General features: G+C 50.2%; 2 protein-coding genes across 2 annotated transcripts in view; both read left to right on the forward strand.

Moving 5' to 3' along the window:
- Insrr (insulin receptor related receptor) overlaps positions 1-3,246 on the forward strand; it is a 19,496-nt gene extending 16,250 nt beyond the window's left edge. Inside the window, exons 18-22 of the mRNA XM_015502642.2 lie at positions 902-1,012; positions 1,126-1,285; positions 1,575-1,704; positions 1,823-1,957; positions 2,221-3,246. Of these exons, the coding sequence (XP_015358128.1) occupies positions 902-1,012; positions 1,126-1,285; positions 1,575-1,704; positions 1,823-1,957; positions 2,221-2,461 (777 nt within the window). The 3' untranslated portion in view covers positions 2,462-3,246. The remainder of the gene's footprint in view (positions 1-901; positions 1,013-1,125; positions 1,286-1,574; positions 1,705-1,822; positions 1,958-2,220) is intronic.
- A 14,994-nt stretch (positions 3,247-18,240) lies between these two features.
- Sh2d2a (SH2 domain containing 2A) overlaps positions 18,241-20,434 on the forward strand; it is a 9,004-nt gene continuing 6,810 nt past the window's right edge. Inside the window, 3 exon segments of the mRNA XM_015502643.2 lie at positions 18,241-18,397; positions 18,967-19,127; positions 19,809-19,993. Of these exon segments, the coding sequence (XP_015358129.1) occupies positions 18,364-18,397; positions 18,967-19,127; positions 19,809-19,993 (380 nt within the window). The 5' untranslated portion in view covers positions 18,241-18,363.

The following is a 20,434-nucleotide window of genomic DNA, read 5'->3' on the forward strand; positions in this document are numbered from 1 at the left end:
AAATGAATGACAGTAGAGGGGGTAGAGAGAGAAGAGGGGAGGGTAGGGGAGGGGAGGGGGGATAGTAGAGGATAGGAAAGGCAGCAGAATACAACAGACACTAGTATGGCAATATGTAAATCAATGGATGTGTAACTGATGTGATTCTGCAATTTGTATACGGGGTAAAAATGGGAGTTCATAACCCACTTGAATCAAAGTGTGAAATATGATATATCAAGAACTATGTAATGTTTTGAACAACCAAGAATAAAAAAATAATAAATAAATAAATAAAAAGTTAGAGGCTGGGCAAGGTGGTGTACACCTGTAATTCCAATAGCTCAGGAGGCTGAGGCAGGAGGATCACAAATTCAAAGCCAGCTTTAGCAACGGTGTGGCACTAAGCAACTCAGTGAGACCCTGCCTCTATATAAAATACAAAATAGGGCTGGGGATGTGGCTCAGTGGTTGAGTGCCCCTGAGTTCAACCTCCAGTATCCCACATGTACACACACACAAAAAGAAGAAGAAGAAGAAGAAGGAGGAGGAGGAGGAGGAGGAGGAGGGGGGAGGAGGAGGAGGAGGAGGAAGGAAGGAAGGAAGGATCTTAGGGTTATGGCTATAGTTGAGACATGTCATGGTTGGGGGTGTCCAGAGGATTTTTAGGGTCATGATTGGAATGGAAGTCAGAGTTGGGCCAAGTTCATGATGTGACAATTTTCAGATATGATCAAGGTTCTGAGGGCTGTGAGTTCAGGTTAGGATCGCTGTTAGATCACGATTAAGGTTGGAGTTATGGCTGGGATAAAGGTCAGAGTGGATGTCTGGGTCAGGCTGTGGTCACAGCAGGTCAAGGTTTTGGCCAGGTTGGTCAAAAGGAGGTGGGTATTTATGAAACCAAACTCTCTGCCCATCCCAGGTGCGTCTCCTGGGAGTTGTGTCTCAAGGCCAGCCAACTCTGGTCATCATGGAGCTAATGGCCCGAGGGGACCTCAAGAGCCATCTTCGGTCTTTGAGGCCTGAAGCAGAGGTGGGAACCAGGAAGACCCTGAGCCTTCAGAGGCTGGGGAGCCTGAGAAGACTTGGGCACAGTCGGGGACAAGCCTCCAGTTCCTCTTCACCAGCCCTGTCTCTTGGCCCTAGAACAATCCTGGGCTCCCACAGCCAGCACTCGAGGACATGATCCAGATGGCTGGTGAGATCGCCGATGGCATGGCTTACCTGGCCGCCAACAAGTTCGTGCACCGAGACCTGGCAGCCCGTAACTGCATGGTGTCCCAGGACTTCACTGTCAAGATTGGGGGTACAGAGGGTGCCAGGCAGTGAGGGCCTCCTGAGGAGTAGAGACCCCCCTTGCTAGCTCCCCATAGCCACAGCTCCAACCCCGACAGCCTCTGAGAACTTTGTGAAGTCAGTCCCCAGATGAGTCTCCTGGCCCAAGGTTGGAGGCTTTGGGTGGGATGACCTCTGAGGTCCTTTGAGCCCCCACATAAGACTCTCGGAGGCTGTGGAGGCAGAGAGGGCTGGGAGAGGGATTCCTGGGGCAGGATCTGGTGTGTGACCTCCATACCTCCTCCACCCGCTTTTTCTAGACTTCGGGATGACTCGGGACGTGTATGAGACAGACTATTACCGCAAGGGTGGGAAGGGGCTGCTGCCGGTGCGCTGGATGGCCCCCGAGTCCCTCAAAGACGGAATCTTCACCACCCACTCAGATGTCTGGTGGGGCTCGGTGGGATCAGAGGGTTCCGGGGATGTGGGGTGTCATCTGGGCAGCCTGAGGGTACACTGGGCAGCCTGAGGGTGCTGGGCTCAGTCAGGCCCACCTGTGTGTCCTCAGGTCCTTTGGTGTGGTGCTCTGGGAGATCGCGACCCTGGCTGAACAACCCTACCAGGGCCTGTCCAATGAGCAAGTGCTCAAATTTGTCATGGAAGGCGGGGTCCTGGAGGAGCTGCAGAGCTGTCCCCTGCAGCTGTGAGTCACCCCTGCCTACCCCACCCCGCAAGACCCCGGCCTGCCACCTCTGATGCTTCTGTATCCACTGACCCCCTGGCCGGCTGTGAGATGCCAGTTCTGCACTCTCACTAGGCAACCCCCACGCCACTGCCCACCTCTGGTTCTCCCACACACAACGCCCCTGGACCCTCTGCTGCACCGAGGGACCCTCCCAATGCAGAAGGCTGGGAGTGAGCGCCTGGGACTCCAGGGTCCTCAACACTGCTTCCCCCGCCTGCCAGGCAGGAGCTGATGAGCCGTTGCTGGCAGCAGAACCCACGCCTGCGCCCGACCTTCACCCACATCCTGGACAGCATACAGGAGGAGCTGAGGCCCTCCTTCCGCCTGCTCTCCTTCTACTACAGCCCAGAGTGCCGGGGAGGCCTGGGCTCCTTGCTACCCACTGACGCAGAGCCCGACTCCCCACTAACTCCAAAAGAGGCCTCAGAGGGCAGCCCCCAAAACGGGGGTCCAGGGCATTAAGGGACTCCCCGTTCCCTAGCTGACTGGCCTCTCGTGGGTAAAGAGGAAGGGACCCAATCTTTGTGCCCCTGAGATGTCCAGATGTTCACCTCCCCCCCAGCCATGCTCAGGGCAGGGAAGGGCCAAGAGTGGGACAGAGAGCAGGAGCAGGAAGACGCGGGTGCAGTCAGAACAGACTCCTGCAGGAAAGAGTGTCAGCAGTCGGAGTTCGTGGGAAAGCAAGCAGGGCCTCGGCGGGAGGAATCATTAGACCATGGACAGGCATCCCACCGCCCCGCAGAGGGAGAGGCCCTGCTCCCACTGAGAGGAGAAGGCCCATCTGCCCTGGAAGCGGAGTCGGACGAGCCCACCCTCGGCTCGGCACCTCCTGTGGACATCTGGGTTCATCAACAGGAGCAATCAGAGCCAGGCCTGGACCCTGTCCATCCATGCTTGGGACGCTCAGGATGGATGTGCAGATTGCTGCCCGTCCTTCAACTGCATCACCTCCTCCCTTGGCCCCACACACCAGGGGGGCATGGCGAGAACCCCCCCCCCTGGGCCTGGTGAGCCAGCCCCCAGCCTGGCCCCACCAGGGACCCCCAAGCTTGGTGCTCCTCCTTCTTGCTCCCCAGGGGCCTCCCTTGGTGCACTTTCCCTGCTTTGTCCAGTCTTCCCCTCAGTCTTGGATCATTAAGGCTTAAAGAGCTGCGTCTCCTTCCCTCCCCGCCCCACCCCCTGCCTCTCATGGGAGACTGGAGAAGGCACAATAAAGGCTGAGGTCTGTTTGGACCCAGGACCCGGCAGTAATCTCTCCATCTCTATGATGCACTTCCTCTCCCCCTCCTGCGGGACTTGAGGTGGTGACCCGAGGGTGGTAAGTAAGACAGGATAAATATGCCACTCCATGAGGCGCTGAGCAGCCCGGCTGCCGTGGCAGGACCCAGGACAACTTGCCATCACCTTCTGCTCGGGCCAGAAGTGGTTGAACCCAGCAGGGAACCTTTCTATCTGCCCTCCCGGCAGAGCCCAGTGTCCCCCATGGCCCATCTTTGCCGTCTCCTGCTCTGTCTGGCCCCTGGGCAGGCATTTCCTCCCAGGAAATCCCAGGGCAGACTTTAAGTGGGAAGACCACGCATAGATTTGCCTTTGAAAGACATTATAGCTGCACCACAGGGGAGTCAGGGTCCAAGGCTTTTATGTCAATGCCAGGACATCTGAAGGGGAAGAGGTGCAGGACAATGACCGCAAACCTTGGTGAAGCAATGGGAGGGGCAGGTCACAGTTTGGGACAATTTTTTTTTTTTTTTTTAGTGCTGGGGATTGAATGCAGGGCTTCACACGTGCCAAGCACCCTCTTTACCACTGAGCTTCATGCCCTGTCCCTCACTCTTTAGTTTCCTGCATCTGTGTCTCTGGGACCACAGTGCTCAAGCTGCCACACACTGCCACCAGTACTGAGCATCCTTGCTTGTGTCCCCCCTTGTCCTGCAACAAGAGAGCGGTCAGGCAGGGTGAGACCATCTCTATGTCAGCAGCTATGCTCTTACCCTGACAGAGTCGGGGTGGGCATCAAGGACCACCTCGGGGAACAGACCCCTCCTCTGCCCTTGCCCAGCATTGGTGACTGAAGCAACAGTGACGCCTGATGGTTGGCAACAGAACTGCAGCTATTGGAGGAAAGAGCTGTACGCCCCCATCTCTTTTTTCTGTTGCTGGTCTCCCCCAGACTTTTAGGAGAATGGAAGAGAGGAGATTCCACACAAAAGCCCTGGACCTAACATCCACACACTCACACGGAGCTCACAGACATACTGAACCTGTACACACTGCAGAAGCTGCAGTGAAGTCAAACCCTCCCCCACCAAGTCCCCAACCTCCAGTGCTGGGATTGCATGCTCAGGAACAGCTGGTCACCTGGATGTGCTGGAGGAACTTCAGGAAGGGATTGGAATTTAAAGAAAAGAGGGTTTTAGAAATACCCTGCCTGCTGAGCACAGTGTAATCCCAGCAACTCAGGAGGCTGAGGCAGGAAGATTGCAAGTTTGAGGCCAGCCTGAGCAACTTAACAAGACCCTGTCTCAAAATAAAAAATAAAAAAAGGGCTGGAAATGTAGCTCATTGGTATAACTACTGGTAGCTATTGGTATAGCACCCCTGGGTTCAATCCCTAGTACAAAAAAGAAAAAATCCTGGGCTGGGGATATAGCTCAGTTGGTAGAGTGCTAGCCTCACATTCACAAGACCCTGGGTTCAATCCGCAGCACCATAAATAAATAAATAGATAGATAGATAGATAGATAAATAAACAAACAAATAAATAAAAACTAAAATAAAAATCCTACCTGGGTTCTACTCCGAAGATGAGAGATGGCAGCTGGCTCAGAAGGATTTTTGTAGCAGGGTATAGGGAAGCTAGAAGACAGGCCCTGATGCCATCTGTGTCCCAGAAAAGGAGCAGGTTTAAAAGGTAGCAAGAGAGCTGAAGTTTGGACTTCAGGAGGAACTTCCCTACTAATCAAGGAAGGCTTGTGGAGGGAAGACATGCCTTCTCTCCCGGTGACAGCTGGAGACAGATACAGGTTGACCTGGGAAGGAGGGACGGACACCTACCACAGAGGAAGAAGGGTAAATGCATGACCTGAGAGAGAGAGAAAGTCCCGAGCACCCCTCTCTCTTGTGTGTAGTACTGAAAGTCAAACCAAGGGTGCCCTATCCCTGAGCCACATCCCAGCCCTTTTTATTTTACTTTATTTTTAATCTTGAGACAGGTTCTGGCTAAGTTGCCCAGGCCAGCCATGAACTTGTGCTCTTTCTGTCTCAGCCTCCTGAGGCTCTGGGATTTCAGGCAGGCACCACCACTCCAGGCCAGAAGCCAGTTATTGGCCCCTCTGCCCAACTGGGACAGAACTCAAATAAATAGGAGCTGGGGTTGTGGCTCTGAGGGAGGGGGTTTCCTTGGCATGTGTGAGGGACTGCGTCAATTCTCAGCACCATGTATAAATAAACAAATAAATAAATACCCTGCAGCTAGACAGAAGGTAGAAGATGGGGGTGGAGACAGAGGAGCATAAAGAATGTTATAGAGAGTTCCATGTCTTGGAACTGTCACTGTGTCCCTGGGACAGGTCCCCACCACCCAGGCAGAAGGGTACTGGGGATTATAGATCCCATGTCCCATCCCTTCCAATCTCAGGAACAACCGATGTGTCTTTGTAGGAGGATGGAGGACAGGTGCTTGGGGAGAGAAGCCCAGGGACCTGGGGGAGGGGCAGAGGAAGTCCGAGATCAGGACAGCTGACCCCTGAGCCAGGCTTCAGTAGGGGCAAGCCCCAGCGAGGTGTCCATAGCTCCTCTTCCTCTAGCCTCTAGGCAAATGGCTGCAGCCAAGGTGGCTCCTGGATATCACTGCGTGGGAAGAAGAGCAGGATACGAGGAGCTGAGCACAATGGGGCCTGCCTGCCATCCCAGCAAGAGAGGCTGAGGCAGGAGTACAGCCAGCCTCAGCAACTTAGCGAGGCTCTAAGCAACTTAGCGAGACCCTGTCTCAAAATGAAAAGGCCGGGAGACGTAGCTCCGTGGCAGCTCAGACATAGCCCTGGGTTCAATATCCAAGACCAAAAAAAAGAAAAAAGTGGGTTCCAGGGAGAGGAGAGCAGCAGCCCACGTCTGTTCTTGGTGAGGTCTCTTACCCCCCAATAACGCTGTGCTCCCTCCAAGTCCCGGGAGTCTTGGGCGGCAAGGCACCAGACCTTAGATGCCCAGTCAGGGGCAATCCTGAAGAAACTGTGAACCTTCCCCTTGGCCTAAGGTCAACATCTGTGGACATTCCTCCCCTCCAAGTGTTTTGCCTTCTTCTCCAACTTTCTCTTGGGAGCTAAGGACAATAAGGATCTTAGTACACGGCCACTGTTTTAGTAGCTTTTTTTTTTTTTTTTTTGCTGCTGTGATTAAAAGACCCAACAAGAACAGTTTTATTGGAGGAAAAATTTATTTGGGGGCTCACAGGTTCAGAGGTCTCAATCTATACCATAGACAGCCAGCTCCATTTCTCAGGGCTCAAGATGACAGAACAACATGGCGGAAGAGTGTGGCAGAGGGAAGCAGCTCTCATGATGATCAGGAAGCAGAGAGAAAGACTCCACTTGCCAGATACAAACGTGTACCCCAAAGCCACGCCCCCAATTCCTCACCTCCTCCAGCCTCACCCCACCACTCAATGAATTCCATCAGGGAATTAATTCACTGACTGGGTGAAGGCTCTCATAACCCAATCATTTGTCCTCTGAACTTTCTGCATCGTCTCACACATGAGCTTTTGGGGGACACCTCACATCCAGACCCTAACGACCATCAACCCACAGCCAAGATCTTCCACCTTTCAGTCAGGAGTTCCTGCAAAACCCCAGGGCAACACTGCCTGCCCCTGGGATGGAGGGGCATTTAGGGTCCCCCCAACCCTGCAAGGTTGATAGGCTGATGCCGGCACCGCATCAACCCCTTATTTCTCCTTAGGGGTCAGGGGCCTGAACACTGAGTCATTTCCAGGTCATCCACCATGAAATTGAGCCATTCTGGGTCACTAGTGAGTGACCAGTAGGGTGACATCGTCCCTGTCTGAAGAGGGTAGAAGAAGTGGCATTGAATATACACCAAATCAGGAATCCAGGTGGGTGGGCAGGGGATGGATTCAGACCGAGGATGCCTGGAGAGCCCTAGTGCAGTCAGGTCAGGGGGTCCCTGGTGAGCCCAGGTTCACGGGAGCAGAGGTCATGTCCTCACCTACATCTGATGCCTGGCAGAAGCAAAATTCTTCAAAGGGGCCACAAGGCTGAGTGCTGATGTTCTTGCTGTTTTTTTAAGTCCACCCTCCCCTTTTTCCCACTGATGTTCTTGCTATTAAAAGGGGGCCCAGGCAAGTGAGGGGACACACCCCTGTAATCCCAGCTACACTGGAGGCTGAGGCGGGAAGAACACAAGTTCAAGGCCAGCCTGGGCAACTTAAAGAGACCTGGACAACTTAAAGAGACCCTGTCTCAAAACAAAAAATGAAAAGGGTTGGGGATATAGCTCCATAGTAAAGCACTTGCCTAGAATGCATGAGGCCCAGGTTCAATCCCCAGTACCACTCACACAAAGTAAGAGAGGCCTGGCTGGGCACGGTGGCACACACCTCTAATCCCAGCAGCTTGGGAGTCCAAGACAGGAGGATCATGAGTTCAAAGCCAGCCTCAGCAACGACAAAGCACTAAGCAACTCAGTGAGACCCTGTCTCTAAATAAATACAAAATAGGGCTGGGGATGTGGCTCAGTGGTCGAGTGTCCCTGAGTTCAATCCCTGGAGGAGGAGTAGGAGGAGGAGGAGGAGGAGGAGAAGAAAGGTCCAAAGGTCCATGAAGCAAGTTTCACAGGGTCTCTGATGAGGAGGTGGGTGAGCACTGGGCCTGCTTATCTGGAGTCCCCTAACTCTGAGATATTTGCCAGAAGATCCAGCCCTGCCCAGGAGCTTTGCTGACTGCATAGGTAGTCTCACCTGCTTCCACATGCCCTTCTCTGCACCCTGGGGATCACAGAGCATCTAAAGAGTTTGTTCTCCCCAACTCAGTGGAAGAGGAGCCCGAGGGATAGGGCAGGAGGGAGGCACTGGCAGGATCAAGATGGAGACGGAAGTCTTACGACCAGGGGGTGCACAAGCTAACCTGGGGCACCTGGCATCCCTTCCTGGCTCGCTCCCCACCTCCCTTCCTCCGCAGCTCTTCAAGCACAAAGTGGTTCTCAGGATGATGGAGAGAAGAGAGGGGGAAGCAGGCAGTGTGGATGAGGAAGAGAGACCCCCAGAGGGGCAGGAAGAGGACACCCAGGACCTCTGACCTCCCTGCCCCTTCAACCTGTGTGGGTCTGGCCCCCAGCACTGCCTGGGCTTGGAAACAAGAAGAGTGACTTTCTATGTGGTCATTTCTGGGGATGGGGGTCCCCTCCCAAAGGAGCAGAGGCACACTCAGGACTCCCCTCCCCTCAGGGTGTGTCAGGCTGTGTCCTTGCACAGGACTGGATGGGAGGAGGGAGGAGGCAGAGATGCAGGGAGAAGGATGGAGCAGGCTGAGAAGACGGGGGGGGGGGGGCATCCCCAAGAAAATCTGAGGCTCTAAAGAAGGGTCTGCAAGAAAAGGAGACAGAAAAGGGATAGGGGTTGACAGCTGTGTCAACACAGGAAGTGGAGCTGGAGAAGGGGCCCTCCCACCCTCCAGCTCTGCAAATGGCAGCTGAGCAGACGTCAACTGCTGCTGAAGCAGGATGGATGGAGGTGGGATCGTGGAAAGACTTCCACAGGGTGGGAGGCCCAGCTGTGAAGGGGCACAGTGGCCTCTTTTGAAAGCAGAAGTTTCTAAAGGGGAGACCTCCATGCAGGAAGGCCAAGGCTGAAATGAGATAATGGATACCAAGTGCTTGGTAAGCGAAGGCGCACTGTACGAATTATTGTCGTCGTTATCTATTTGTGATATCATTTAAAAAGATGCTGCCAAAGTCCATTCGGAGACCTGAGGCGAGGGCCAGGATGAACTGCAGAGTGAAAAAGGGGCTGCAGATATTATAAGTGATGCCATTATTTTTTACATTGACAGGTTCAAACTCAGAACAGTGTCCACAGTTATGAATATATACCTGGGTGATGGGATTGTGAATGATTTATCTCTTCTTTTTGCTTACCTGTATTTTCTCTTTGTTTTTTAACAACATACATTATTTATAGAGTGAAAAACAAGAAGTCTTTTTTTCTTCTTTTTGCGGTACCCGGGCCTCTCACATGCTAGCCAAACCTGTGCAACGCTGAGCGACATCCCAGCTCTACAGGTTTTCTTTCTAAAAGGTCAAGCTCCTGCCCAAAGGGTAAGAGTGAGTGGCTCAGGATGGCTGGGGACAGAGCCTGCAGGGCTCCTGATGGTGTACGGCAGGGCTCTCTCAGGTACTCCAACGACCGATTTCCTCAGTGTTTTCTCATGGGCCAGAATCCATTTTCTTAAATTCAGGAGTGGCCATATGTTTTTATAACCCCATGGTGTTTTCCAGCTGGGGAGACCAAAAACAGGTGGAAGTAAAGAAAAGCAAACAGTTTTCAGAGATTCCCAGCAATTCTAGGCTCACCCCCAAGGAGGCTAACAGCTGTCGCACCTTTAGGGTCAACAAAATGTGAGGGAGGTGCTTCCCAATCTATAGGATCAGCTGCCACATAAAATGGCTGCACTTCATTTATTTCTTTTTTTTTTTAAGACAAATGCTCTTTTTTAATATATATTTTATTATTTTATTTTTATGTGGTGCTACGGATTAAACCCAGTGCCTCACCCATGGTAGGTGAGCACTCTACCTCTGAGCCACAATCCCAGCCCCTCATTTATTTCCTAGTATTTTGTATAAAGGATTGAACTCAGGGGTACTTAACCACTGATCCACATCCCCAGCTCTTTTTTTGTATTTTATTTAGGGACAGGGTCTCACTGAGTTGCTTAGGGCCTTGCTAAGTTCCTGTGGCTGGCTTTGAACTCTCAATCCTCTCTGCCTCAGCCCCCAGAGCTGCTGGGATTACAGGTGTATGCCATTGCCCCAGGCTATTATTTATCATTTATTTATTTTTTATTGTTTGTAGTTCTAGGGATTGAATCCAGGGCCTTGTAGGCGATAGGCAAGCTATCTATTCTACCTTCTTTTGTTTTTTTGAGCTAAATTGCCGAGGCTGGTCTCAAACGTGAGATCCTCCTGCCTTGGCCCCCCAAGTCTCTGGGATTCTAGGTGTGTGACACCATGCCTGGTGACATACACTTTAATACACCAAACAGTCAGGTAGGCTTCATTATATTGGTGACACTTAACAGATGAGAAAACTGGGCCTTAGGAAGTGAAGTAACTTGCCAAAATTCACACAACTAATAAAGAGTGGGGACTTAAAGTCAGGTCTGTCCACACTCTTTTACATTATATCACACTGAGATGAAAATTTAAGAATAAAGAGAGAGAACTGAGTTTCTAACAGATAAAGTGTCCCTTGGAATAGGGAATGAGCGGCTGTGGACAACTCATGAGCCAGACAATGGAGCCCTAGGGACTAAAATGTATGAGTGCACTAAACAGCCCATAAATTATTTTGTGACTTTCCTCTTTCCTTACAAGTTTTCTGGAATGTAGTAAAGCAGAAACAAGACCTCAACAGAGAGAGACCATTTATACTTAATGAAGCTAGAGATAAACATTTGATTGGATCAAAGGATGAACCCATCCCCAACATTGCCAAAAAAAAAAAAAAAAAGCAAGAGGCATTAAAAAGTTAATATGCAGGGCTGGGGGCATAGCTCAGTTGGTAGAGGGCTTGCCTCACATGCACAAGGCCCTGGGTTCAATCCCTAGCTCCAAAAACAAAAGAAAAGTTAATATGCAATGAGTCTTTCTTTTCACCCAGATGAAAACTCAAAAACAAAAATAGGAAGCTAAGTTTTTGCTGACTTTTGCATGTCTAGCCTAGCATGCTCAGAGCGGTGTAGGTGCAGTATCCACGGTGACCAGACACAAGAGAGCACAAGGCACGGCTCTGATTCTGTAGTTGCCTAGAGCCTTTCAGAGAAAAGGCATTATGGGTAATCTAAAGTATCACTGCTCCTTTCAGTAGTTTATGGAGTGTTATGATCATTCATGAGGCTGGCAAAACACCTTCTGCTACACACACACACACACACACACACACAAGCTCTAGTTCTGCAATTGAGTTCATGTTTGGGTTAAAACTGCTGCAAAATATACATTACTGAATGGGTAGAGTTTGGGCTGATAGTTAGGAAATTGTCCAGGATTCTTGTTTCTTAGAGCTTGAAACTAGTCTTTCCAGGGAAATTCCCCACAGGGTTCTTTTGTTCTAGTAATGGTTAAAGGTCTGAAAGTCCTGCTCCGTTTCCGTCCTCCTCAGGTGTCTCTAACATGAAATCATTCCATGGAAAAGCAGCTACTTGGTGCCCATCCATCTTTAGGGAGTTGTGTTCCTAACTCCTTGGCTGCTGTATTGACTGGTGGTTGAGATCCCAAGTTCTGAAGCCAGATGACCTGGCTCTAACCTCTACTTCCTGCCTGGGCAACCTTGGGCAAGTTGCTTAATCTCCCTAAGTCTCAGATTCCCTGTCTGGAAAGCTGGGAGATTAATAATGGCATCTCTAGCCATGTGTGGTGATGCATACCTATAATCTCAGAGACTCAGGTGGCTAAGGCATGAGGATGGCAAGTTCAAGTCCAGCCTCCACAACTTGGTGAGATCCTATCTCAAAACAAACAAACAAAAAGGATTGGGGATGTAGCTAAGTGGTAAAGTGCCCCCAACTTCAATCCCCAATAATGAAAATAACAATGGCACAACTGTCCTGTCGTGGGCCTGTCATAAGGGTACATTCATAGCACAGAGCTTGCCAATGGCAAACACGCAGGACAGGAGGCCAGGATCTCTCTCCATCTACCATAATGCAGAAGTCCCACGCTGGAAGCTCCAGGTTCACTGTGTGACTGTCACTAAGTCTCTTGACCTTGATCTCAGTTTCCTCACCTCTATAATAGTGCCAGGTAATAAGGTAAAGCCAGGCCCTGACAGCTATTTATCAAATAATAACTGATTGTACAAGGCAATCGTGGGCTATTGTTATGGTATGGACTCAAAGATCAGGAGGGTAAAAATACAAATAACAACTTATCAGATGGAACTGGAGACTGTCATGCTAAGTGAAATAACACCCCAAAAAACAAAGGACAAAGGTTCTCTCTGACATGTGGATGCTAACCCACAATAGGGAGCGGTGGTGGATAGAGTTCATTGGACTAAACAGAGGGGAATGAAAGGAAGGGAGGGGGATGGGAATAGGAAAAACAGTCGATTGAGTCGGATGTCACTTTTCTGTGTCCATATATGAATATACCACAGTGTAACTCCCCATCGTGTACAACCCCAAGAATGGGAAGTTATACTCTATATAATATATCAGAATACATTCTATTGTCATGAATAACTAAAAAGAACAAATAAAAAATTTTAAAAACTCAACAATTTTTCTCCCTGAAAGCATAACAGGGTAGAGACACAAAGTGAAGGAAGTTCTCATGAGCTCCTGCCTGTGCTATCCTTGGCATATTGAACACACATCTCTGATTCCCTTTGCCACCTTCTTTCCAAAAGTCCTGGCTTGGAGCTTACTACAAAGGACAAGATGTTGCACCTTGCATTTCCTAGCATAAAGAAGCAAGCCTTGATGTGGCCTCTTTGATCCTGGAGACAATGTAAGGTGTGTTAAAGAATATAGCTTCAGGGCTGGGGATGTGGCTCAAGCGGTAGCTCGCTTGCCTGGCATGCATGGGGCCCGGGGTTCAATCCTCAGCACCACATACAAACAAAGATGTTGTGTCAGTGGCATATGCCTGTAATCCTAGCAGCTCGAGAAACTGAGGCAGGAGGATCACGAGTTCAAAGCCAGCCTCAGCAAAAGCCAGGCGCAACTCAGTGAGACCCTGTCTCCAAATAAAACACAAAATAGGGCTGGGAATGTGGCTTAGTGGTCGAGTGCCCCTGAGTTCAATCTCCAGTATCCAAAAAAAAAAAAAAAAAAGACTATAGTTTCAGAGCTGGGATTGTGGCTCAGAGGTAGAGAGCTTGCCTAGCAGGTGTGAGACATTGGGTTTGATCCCCAGCACCACATTAAAAGGAAAAACTAAATAAAATAAATGTGTCCATCTACAACTAAAAGTATTTTTTTAAAAAAAGAATATCTTCAACCAGTATTTGGGTGACCAGAAAGTTGCCAGTTCAAGTGCTCCCAGAGCAGGTCCAGGGAGTATCCATACTGCCCTGCCTCTCAGACCATGGGTACTGGAAATATCTGCAGTGGACACGGGTGCTGTGTTGGCAAACCTCAATTAAGAATTGCAGTCATACCCTAGGATTCTGGAACAAAGTCATGTTCTCTCTAACAAAGAACCACGCTCTCAAAAACAGCTCCTGTTTTGCCCTGACAGGGACTGAATGCCTGACCAGTGAGCACCAAGTAGCCATTCAACGGAAGCTACCCATCCTAAGCCAAGTGCTGTAAGAGCCACTTGAGTCATATGTTGGAGTTGAAAAGCAGTAACCAGTATGTGATGGAAATGGCCCTTTGGACTGGGTTGAGCTGGTCCAGAATGCAGACATCGACTGCATGAGCAGGGCGGCTCAGGCCACCTGCCTGAACTAAACTACTGCTTCTTCTTCAGTCAACACTTAGGTTATCCCAGGGTGGGGAACTCACCACCTGAGTGATGTACCTCACACCAGAAGCAGTACGGCCCCAGTCAATGTGTCCCTGAAGGACAGTGATAAAGGGAAATCCCACTAGGAATCAGAGTTATGAGCATAGTGTGCTGTAGGGAGTGACCATCTGGAATAAAGATATACATGGACTATTTTCCAATAGTCCCATGGAAAATGACCAGTCATTGGTCAGGACCTTGGGAGGAAAACATCTTGTACCCAGGGACTCTCTGGGCATCTATCAGTACTGTCACGTCTAGAGATGGTTGGTAATGGGTAGCTACAACAATCAACAGGGCAGGGCATGGTGAGATCCTGTCTCAAAACAACAAACAAAAAAAGGAGGGCTGGGGATGTGGCTCAAGCGGTAGCGCACTCGCCTGGCATGCGCAGGGCATTGGATTCGATCCTCAGCACCACATAAAAATAAAATAAAGATGTGTGTCCACCGAAAACTAAAAAATAAATATTAAAAAATTCTCTCTGTCTTTAAAAAAAAAAAAAGGATTGGAGATGTAGGGTCTATACCTTTTGGAAATGAAGGTCTGGATCAACCTACCTGGATTGTCTTCCAGACCAGATGAAGTGCTAACTGGAGGTGGGGGGTGTCTAGAATGTAGGTGGAGAAAGGAAAAGATGAATATCAATTAGCGCTTCTGGCCCAGTTACAACTATGAGGATTAGGCTTTTATCCCACTAATCTTTTTGCCTTAGTCTTTGAGAAAAACACTTGGCCATCCATCATCTTGAAGGAAACCCGTGACTAACTGGGTAATACAGCTCCCTTCTTGGGGGATAAATTAAGAATTAGAGCTGAGCGTGGGGGCACGTGCCTGTAATCCTATGACTCGGGAAGCTGAGGCAGGAGGGTCGCGAGTTCAAAGCCAGCTTCAGCAACTTGGTGAAGCCCTAAGCAATTCAGTGAGAACTTGTCTCTAAATAAAGTATATAAAAGGGCTATCCTGATACCAAAAAAAAAAAAAGAATTAGTAATGTCTTTGTACAGAACAAATTTAAGCCTAATACTGTGGCATGGGAACTGGATAGAATGAGAGGGTTCAAGGTAGGCCCTTGTTGAATGCAACATTCGTATATTCCCCTTAGGATCTTTTTTGTTTGTTTTGTTTTGCAGTATCAGGGATTGAGCCCAGGGGAGCCCTACCACTGAGCTATATCCTCTACATCTTCAACCCTTGGTGATTTTTATTTTTGAGACAGGGTCTTTGTAAATCGCCTAGGCTGACCTCAAACTTGCAATTCTCTTGCCTCAGCCTCCCAAGTAACTGGGATTACAGGTGTGCCCCACCACACCCGGCTAGAATCTCTTTATTTTAAAAAAAATATATTTATTTTTTAGTTTTAGGTGGACACAATATCGTCATTTTATTTTTATGTGGTGCTGAGGATCAAACCAAATACCTTATGAGTCTTAGGCGAGCACTCTACCACTTGAGCCACAACCTCAGTCCCAGCTAGAATCTCTTAATTGATTATATCCAAAAGGGATGCTCCAAAATCACTGTCACCTTTATTAGAGTCTCACTCCTTTTTTGGGGGGGGGGCGGGGGTACCAGGGATTGAACTCAGGGGTACTCGACCACTGAGCCACGTCCACAGCCCTATTTTGTATTTTATTTAGAGACAGGGTCTTACATAGTTGCTTAGCGCCCCAATTTTGCTGAGGCTTTGAACTCAAGATCCTCCTGTCTCAGCGTCCTGAGCTGCTGGGATTATAGGGGTGCAACACCATGTCTGGCCCCCACTTCTTTTTTTTTTATAGCTAAATCTGAATGGAGTCCAAGTTGAATTCTTCAGAAGGTATGGTTTTCACAGCCCACGGGTTGAGCCCATCTCTGAGTCACCCCTCCATTTCTGATTAATACAAACACCACTTCATGGGCGATGGGATCTGGTTTCCTGAGTGGATGCTTAGGAATGCGGAGGACACAGCCTCAGAGGTCGGTTCCTATGGGATAACCTTGACCAATGGGAGAGGAGAGCAGAAAGGAACTGAGCAGATAAACTCCGCCCCCTTTCTCCTTTCTGTGGACTACTCTGAGGTGTGATTGCACTTTGCCCTCTGAGAAAAATCATCTTTACCAAGTGAAAGTGCCTGTCACACACCTAACTACTGCTCTTTGCAGCTCAAGGTTCTGCAGCAGTGTGTGTGTGTGTGTGTGTGTGTGTGGTGCTGGGCCTTGAACATGCCAGGCAAGACCCTTCCCATTGGCCTATTTGGGGTACTTTCCCTTTTCTCACTCTCATCACTCTGAGCTTGGCTCCTCTTCCAGAAACATCTGTCCCCACTCTTCAACTGGACTGATTCTCCACCACTCAGCTCCATTTCCTCTTCTGACATCCCAACCCCCTACATACGTGTGTAATGTGCATGTGCACGCACACACAGCCCAGGCTAAATCAGGGGCCTCTGAAGGTGGCCTCCTCTAGCATAAACCCACATCATTAATTTGCCACAGCTTTTTGGGAGGTGTTATCAGGGATTGAACCCAGAGACACTTAACCACCAAGCCACACCCCCAGCCCTTTTCATATTTTATTTAGAGACAGCGTCTAGCTGAGTTGCTTAGGGCCTTGCTCAGTGGCTAAGGCTGGGTTTGAACTCTCAATCCTCCTCCCTCAGCCTCCCAGGCGGAGGATTATAGGGGTGCGGGGATTACAGGTATGCACCACCACGACTGGCTCAGTTTGCCACACCTTTTAATAAGTGTCTGTCCATCTCCCCGACCTGACGTCTTGAGACAAGGTCCTTTTTCCTCTCTGGGTTGTTGACCCCAAGAACAGTGTGTGAACCTTTGGCCTAAATCATAGTGGAGTTAGTTAGAGAAAGCGTAGTTTCTAGTCCCAGCTTTTGAGACACTGAAAGACCCTGGCCAAGGTTTAATTTCTCTGAGCTTCAGTTTGCACTCCTGGGAGATGGGAATAATGTTTCCTGTCTCCTGCTCAGTTTGTAAAAATCAAATGGAAGAGGGACTGGGGTTGTGGCTCAGTGGTAGACAGCTCACCTCACAAGTGCAAGGCCCTGGGTTTGATACTCAGCACCACACAGATAAATAAAATAAAGACATTGTGTTCAACTATAACTAAAACACAAATGTTTTTTAAAAATCAAATGGGTGAAAAATGGGATTGGTGTCCTGCTCTGGAAGGAGGTATTGAAAGTCTAAGACATCAGCACTAATATCATCATTATCTTGTACAGGGGATTGAATCCAGTACCTAGCACTGAGCTATATCCCCAGCCCTTTTTATTACTATTATGATTTTATTTTATCTATTTTTTTAACATTTTTTCTAGTTGCAGTTGGACACAATATCCTTATTTTATTTATTTATTTTTATGTGGTGCTAAGGATCGAACCCAGGGCTTGGCACATGCTAGGCGAGCACTCTACCGCTGAGCCACAACCCCAGCCCTGATTTTATTTGATTTTTAATACTGGGATTGAACCCCAGGGGTGCTTAACCACTGCTCTATTATATCCCAGACCTTTTTACTTTTTATTTTGAGATAGAGTCTCATTAAGTTGCTTAGGTTCTCATTAAGTTGCTGAGGTTGGCCTTAAATTTTCAATACTCCTACTTCAGCCTCCCAAGTTGCTGGGATTGCAGGCATGTGTCACCACACCCAGATCTGTTATGTTTTATTTTGAGACAAGTTTTCACTAAGTTTCCCAGGCTGGTCTAGAACTTATGATCCTCCTGCCCCGACCTCCTAAGCCACTGGGATTACAAACATGCGCTACCACACTGGGCTACACTTCAGATTTTGAATCCATGCTTAGGAAAGGAAATCTTTCTACCTTTCTCCCTTTCCAGTGCTGGGGATTGAACCCAGGGTTAACTGACCTGCTACTGAGCTGCACTTTCAGGCCTTGGGAAATAAAATGATAACGCTGTGGGCAGGTGGTACATGATTGTAGTTCCAGCTGCTCTGGAGGCTGAGGCAGGAGGATGGCTTGAACCAAGGCTTGAGCCCAGAAACTTCAGCACAGATATTATTGATGACAACTGCAAATATTGTTGATATTAATAGTGACCTACTTGTAGGAATTCTCCTTCCTTCCTCCAAGATGGCCTGGTTTTGCTCTGATTCACCTCCATTATCTGCTCAAGGATGGAAGCCAGACCCCCTTCTCCCTAAATCCTTGTCTCACAGATTTCATATGACCTCAAAAAGTTCCTCCAGAAGTCTGACTAACATCCTTCCTGTTGCCACCATCCCCTCCCTTCTCATATCTCCTCAAAGCATAATCTTGAGTGTGAATCTCTAAGCAGTTCTGAGCACCTTAGAGATCTTATTTGGAGGTAAAGGAGCAGAGAAAGAATCAGAATAGATGAAGGTCAAATAGCAGGAAGGACCTCCCAACACCTAAACACCGAATGACATAAATACTCACCACCACAACACCTTCAACTGCCTGGCTTCCGGGGTGGGACAATGATCTTTCGGCTTTCCATGACGTGGGGATTCTGCTGGGGCTAAGTCTGTGGGTGAAGCGACACTTCCTGTCCCTGGGGGCTGGGTAAGAGGGGAGCTGCTGAGTGTGCATACCTGTTGAGAGCACAGACACACGCCCTGCTCTGGGGCCCTACTCCCATGGAGATGCCCCTGGCCCAGATATGCCCCCCAGGTAGGTGTGAAGTTTCAGAATGTGGGTGGGAGGGGACACCAAGACCCCCACCACTCCTGCTGCCCTGGGTCTGAGCTCCCACCTCCGGGGTGAGGGGCCCACACCAAGCCACAACTGGCAGGCAGATTGGCCAAGTGCCCGCCACTCCTGCTCCCTCTGGGGTCCCTGTCTACTCAAGCCCAGAGGACAAAGGTGTCACGGTGGGCTGAGGCTTCTTAGGAGAAAGGAGACACTGGGAGGATGGGGTGGCAGGCAGAGGCTCCTGGTCCCGAGAGGGGCCTGGCCTGGAGCCCTCCTCTCCGTGAGACCCCCAGGCCTCATTCCCAGCCTCTCCTTCCTGGCACCCCACTTGCCCTCTGGCTGCACCAGCTCCTCTGAGACACCTTGGCAGCTTATTCCCGACCCGAGGAATCCCCGCTGCTGTCCCTCTTGCATTTCTCTTGTCATGACGGTGCTGTCCTGTTGCACAGGTCCCTGGCCAGAGGCCTTGGAGTCACTCTAAGCCTGGGCGGAAGGGGATAGAGGCAGCTCCTTTCTGAGGAACCCAGCAGCCTTCTTTGTGCCAACAGGGAGTTATGAAGCGCCTGCCCCAACCTTCAGCACTTTCCAGACCATGGACTTGACCCGCAAGAGATGCCCGAGCTCGGGCTTGCTCCAGGAGCCCCGACCGCAGGCCTTGAAGGCCGAGGAGCCCCCGCCCAGCTCGGGGACGCTGGCTGTCCACGCTGCGGTGAGTGGGAATGTGGGGGGTGGAGAGAACCCTCTCATCGGCTCCCACCTCCCAAGGGTGAGGATGTGCGCCTGGCAAAGGTTGCCACGAGAGTGGGCAGGGATGAATGATCGGGGGCTGCCAACGGGGCGGGAGCCCCCAGTGGGGCAAGGAGATGGGCAGTCCCTCCTTCCTGGCTGAGTTGCCTGCTCACCCCTCGCTGCTCCTCTGCCCCTGGGAAGCTCAGGCTGGGTCCACAGGCAGGCCACCAGGTTACCGTGCACAGAGTCCCAGAAGAGACACCTCATCTTGTGCCTTCCTCTGCTCAGTGCATCCCCGCCCCCACCTCAGCCCTTCTCACCACCCAGACATGAAGTTGCCTGGGAGCCAGCCGGGCCCTTCCTGCTGTGTCCTCTGGAGTGACTTCCTGCCTTTCACCTGGAAGAGCCTGCTGCCTCTCTCCCCACTATTTAACAGCTCACTACGGCTGGATTAAAGGCAGGACCCAGGGGAAGGGGGAGGAGGGTCTCTGGAAACCAAACAGCTGGAGCTGAAGAAGCGATTTAAGCTGTAACCTTGGGAAGGACTTTCTGGTCAATTCTACCCTAAAATAGGAGCAGCTGAAGGTGAGGGTAACAAGGTGGTGGCTTGGAATCAGATGGGAGAAGCCCCCTAATCACCTCCCTGAACTCTTCTCTCCAGGCATCTCCCTGGACCCCAGAGACTGCTTCTGTCCCAGGGAATACTGAGAAGGCTGAAGAGGTGCCCGGGGAAGATGGCCTGTCCCTGCAGGCGGAGATCCTTGCTTGGTTCCAGAAGACCCAGGCTCACTGGCTCCTGCAGCAAGGGACAGCACCAGCCTGGTTCCATGGCTTCATCACCCGGAGGTGAGTCACCGAGGGCAGCAGCGGCAGGTCCCAGGTCCTGCAGTCAGTCAGTGTGGAAGCACAGGCCAATAATCCCAGCTCCTGAGGAGGCTGAGGCAGGAGGATCACAAGCTAAAGGCCAACTGGGCAACTTAGTGAGATACTGTCTCAAAATAAAAAATAAAAAGGACTGGGGATGAAGCTCAGTGGTAGAGCACCTCTAGGTTCAATCCCCAATGCCTCAGGGAAAGAAAAAAAGAAAAAGTTGATTGAAGCTGACTCCAGACTCCAACTCCTAGAGTTTCCCAGACCTTTCACTGAAACCTCTCTCCGGAGGGAGACCACTGGAGAGGCAGGCTCAGGCCCAGCCCTGTGTGTGCCTCTTTCTCCTCTCTAGGTTGCCTTAACCTCCCGACTCCGATCTCTAGTCCTCAGATTTTTCAGTCCCCCCCCCCCCCCCCC

This window comes from Marmota marmota, unplaced genomic scaffold, assembly GCF_001458135.2.
Source record: "Marmota marmota marmota unplaced genomic scaffold, marMar, whole genome shotgun sequence".
NCBI lineage: Eukaryota > Metazoa > Chordata > Mammalia > Rodentia > Sciuridae > Marmota > Marmota marmota.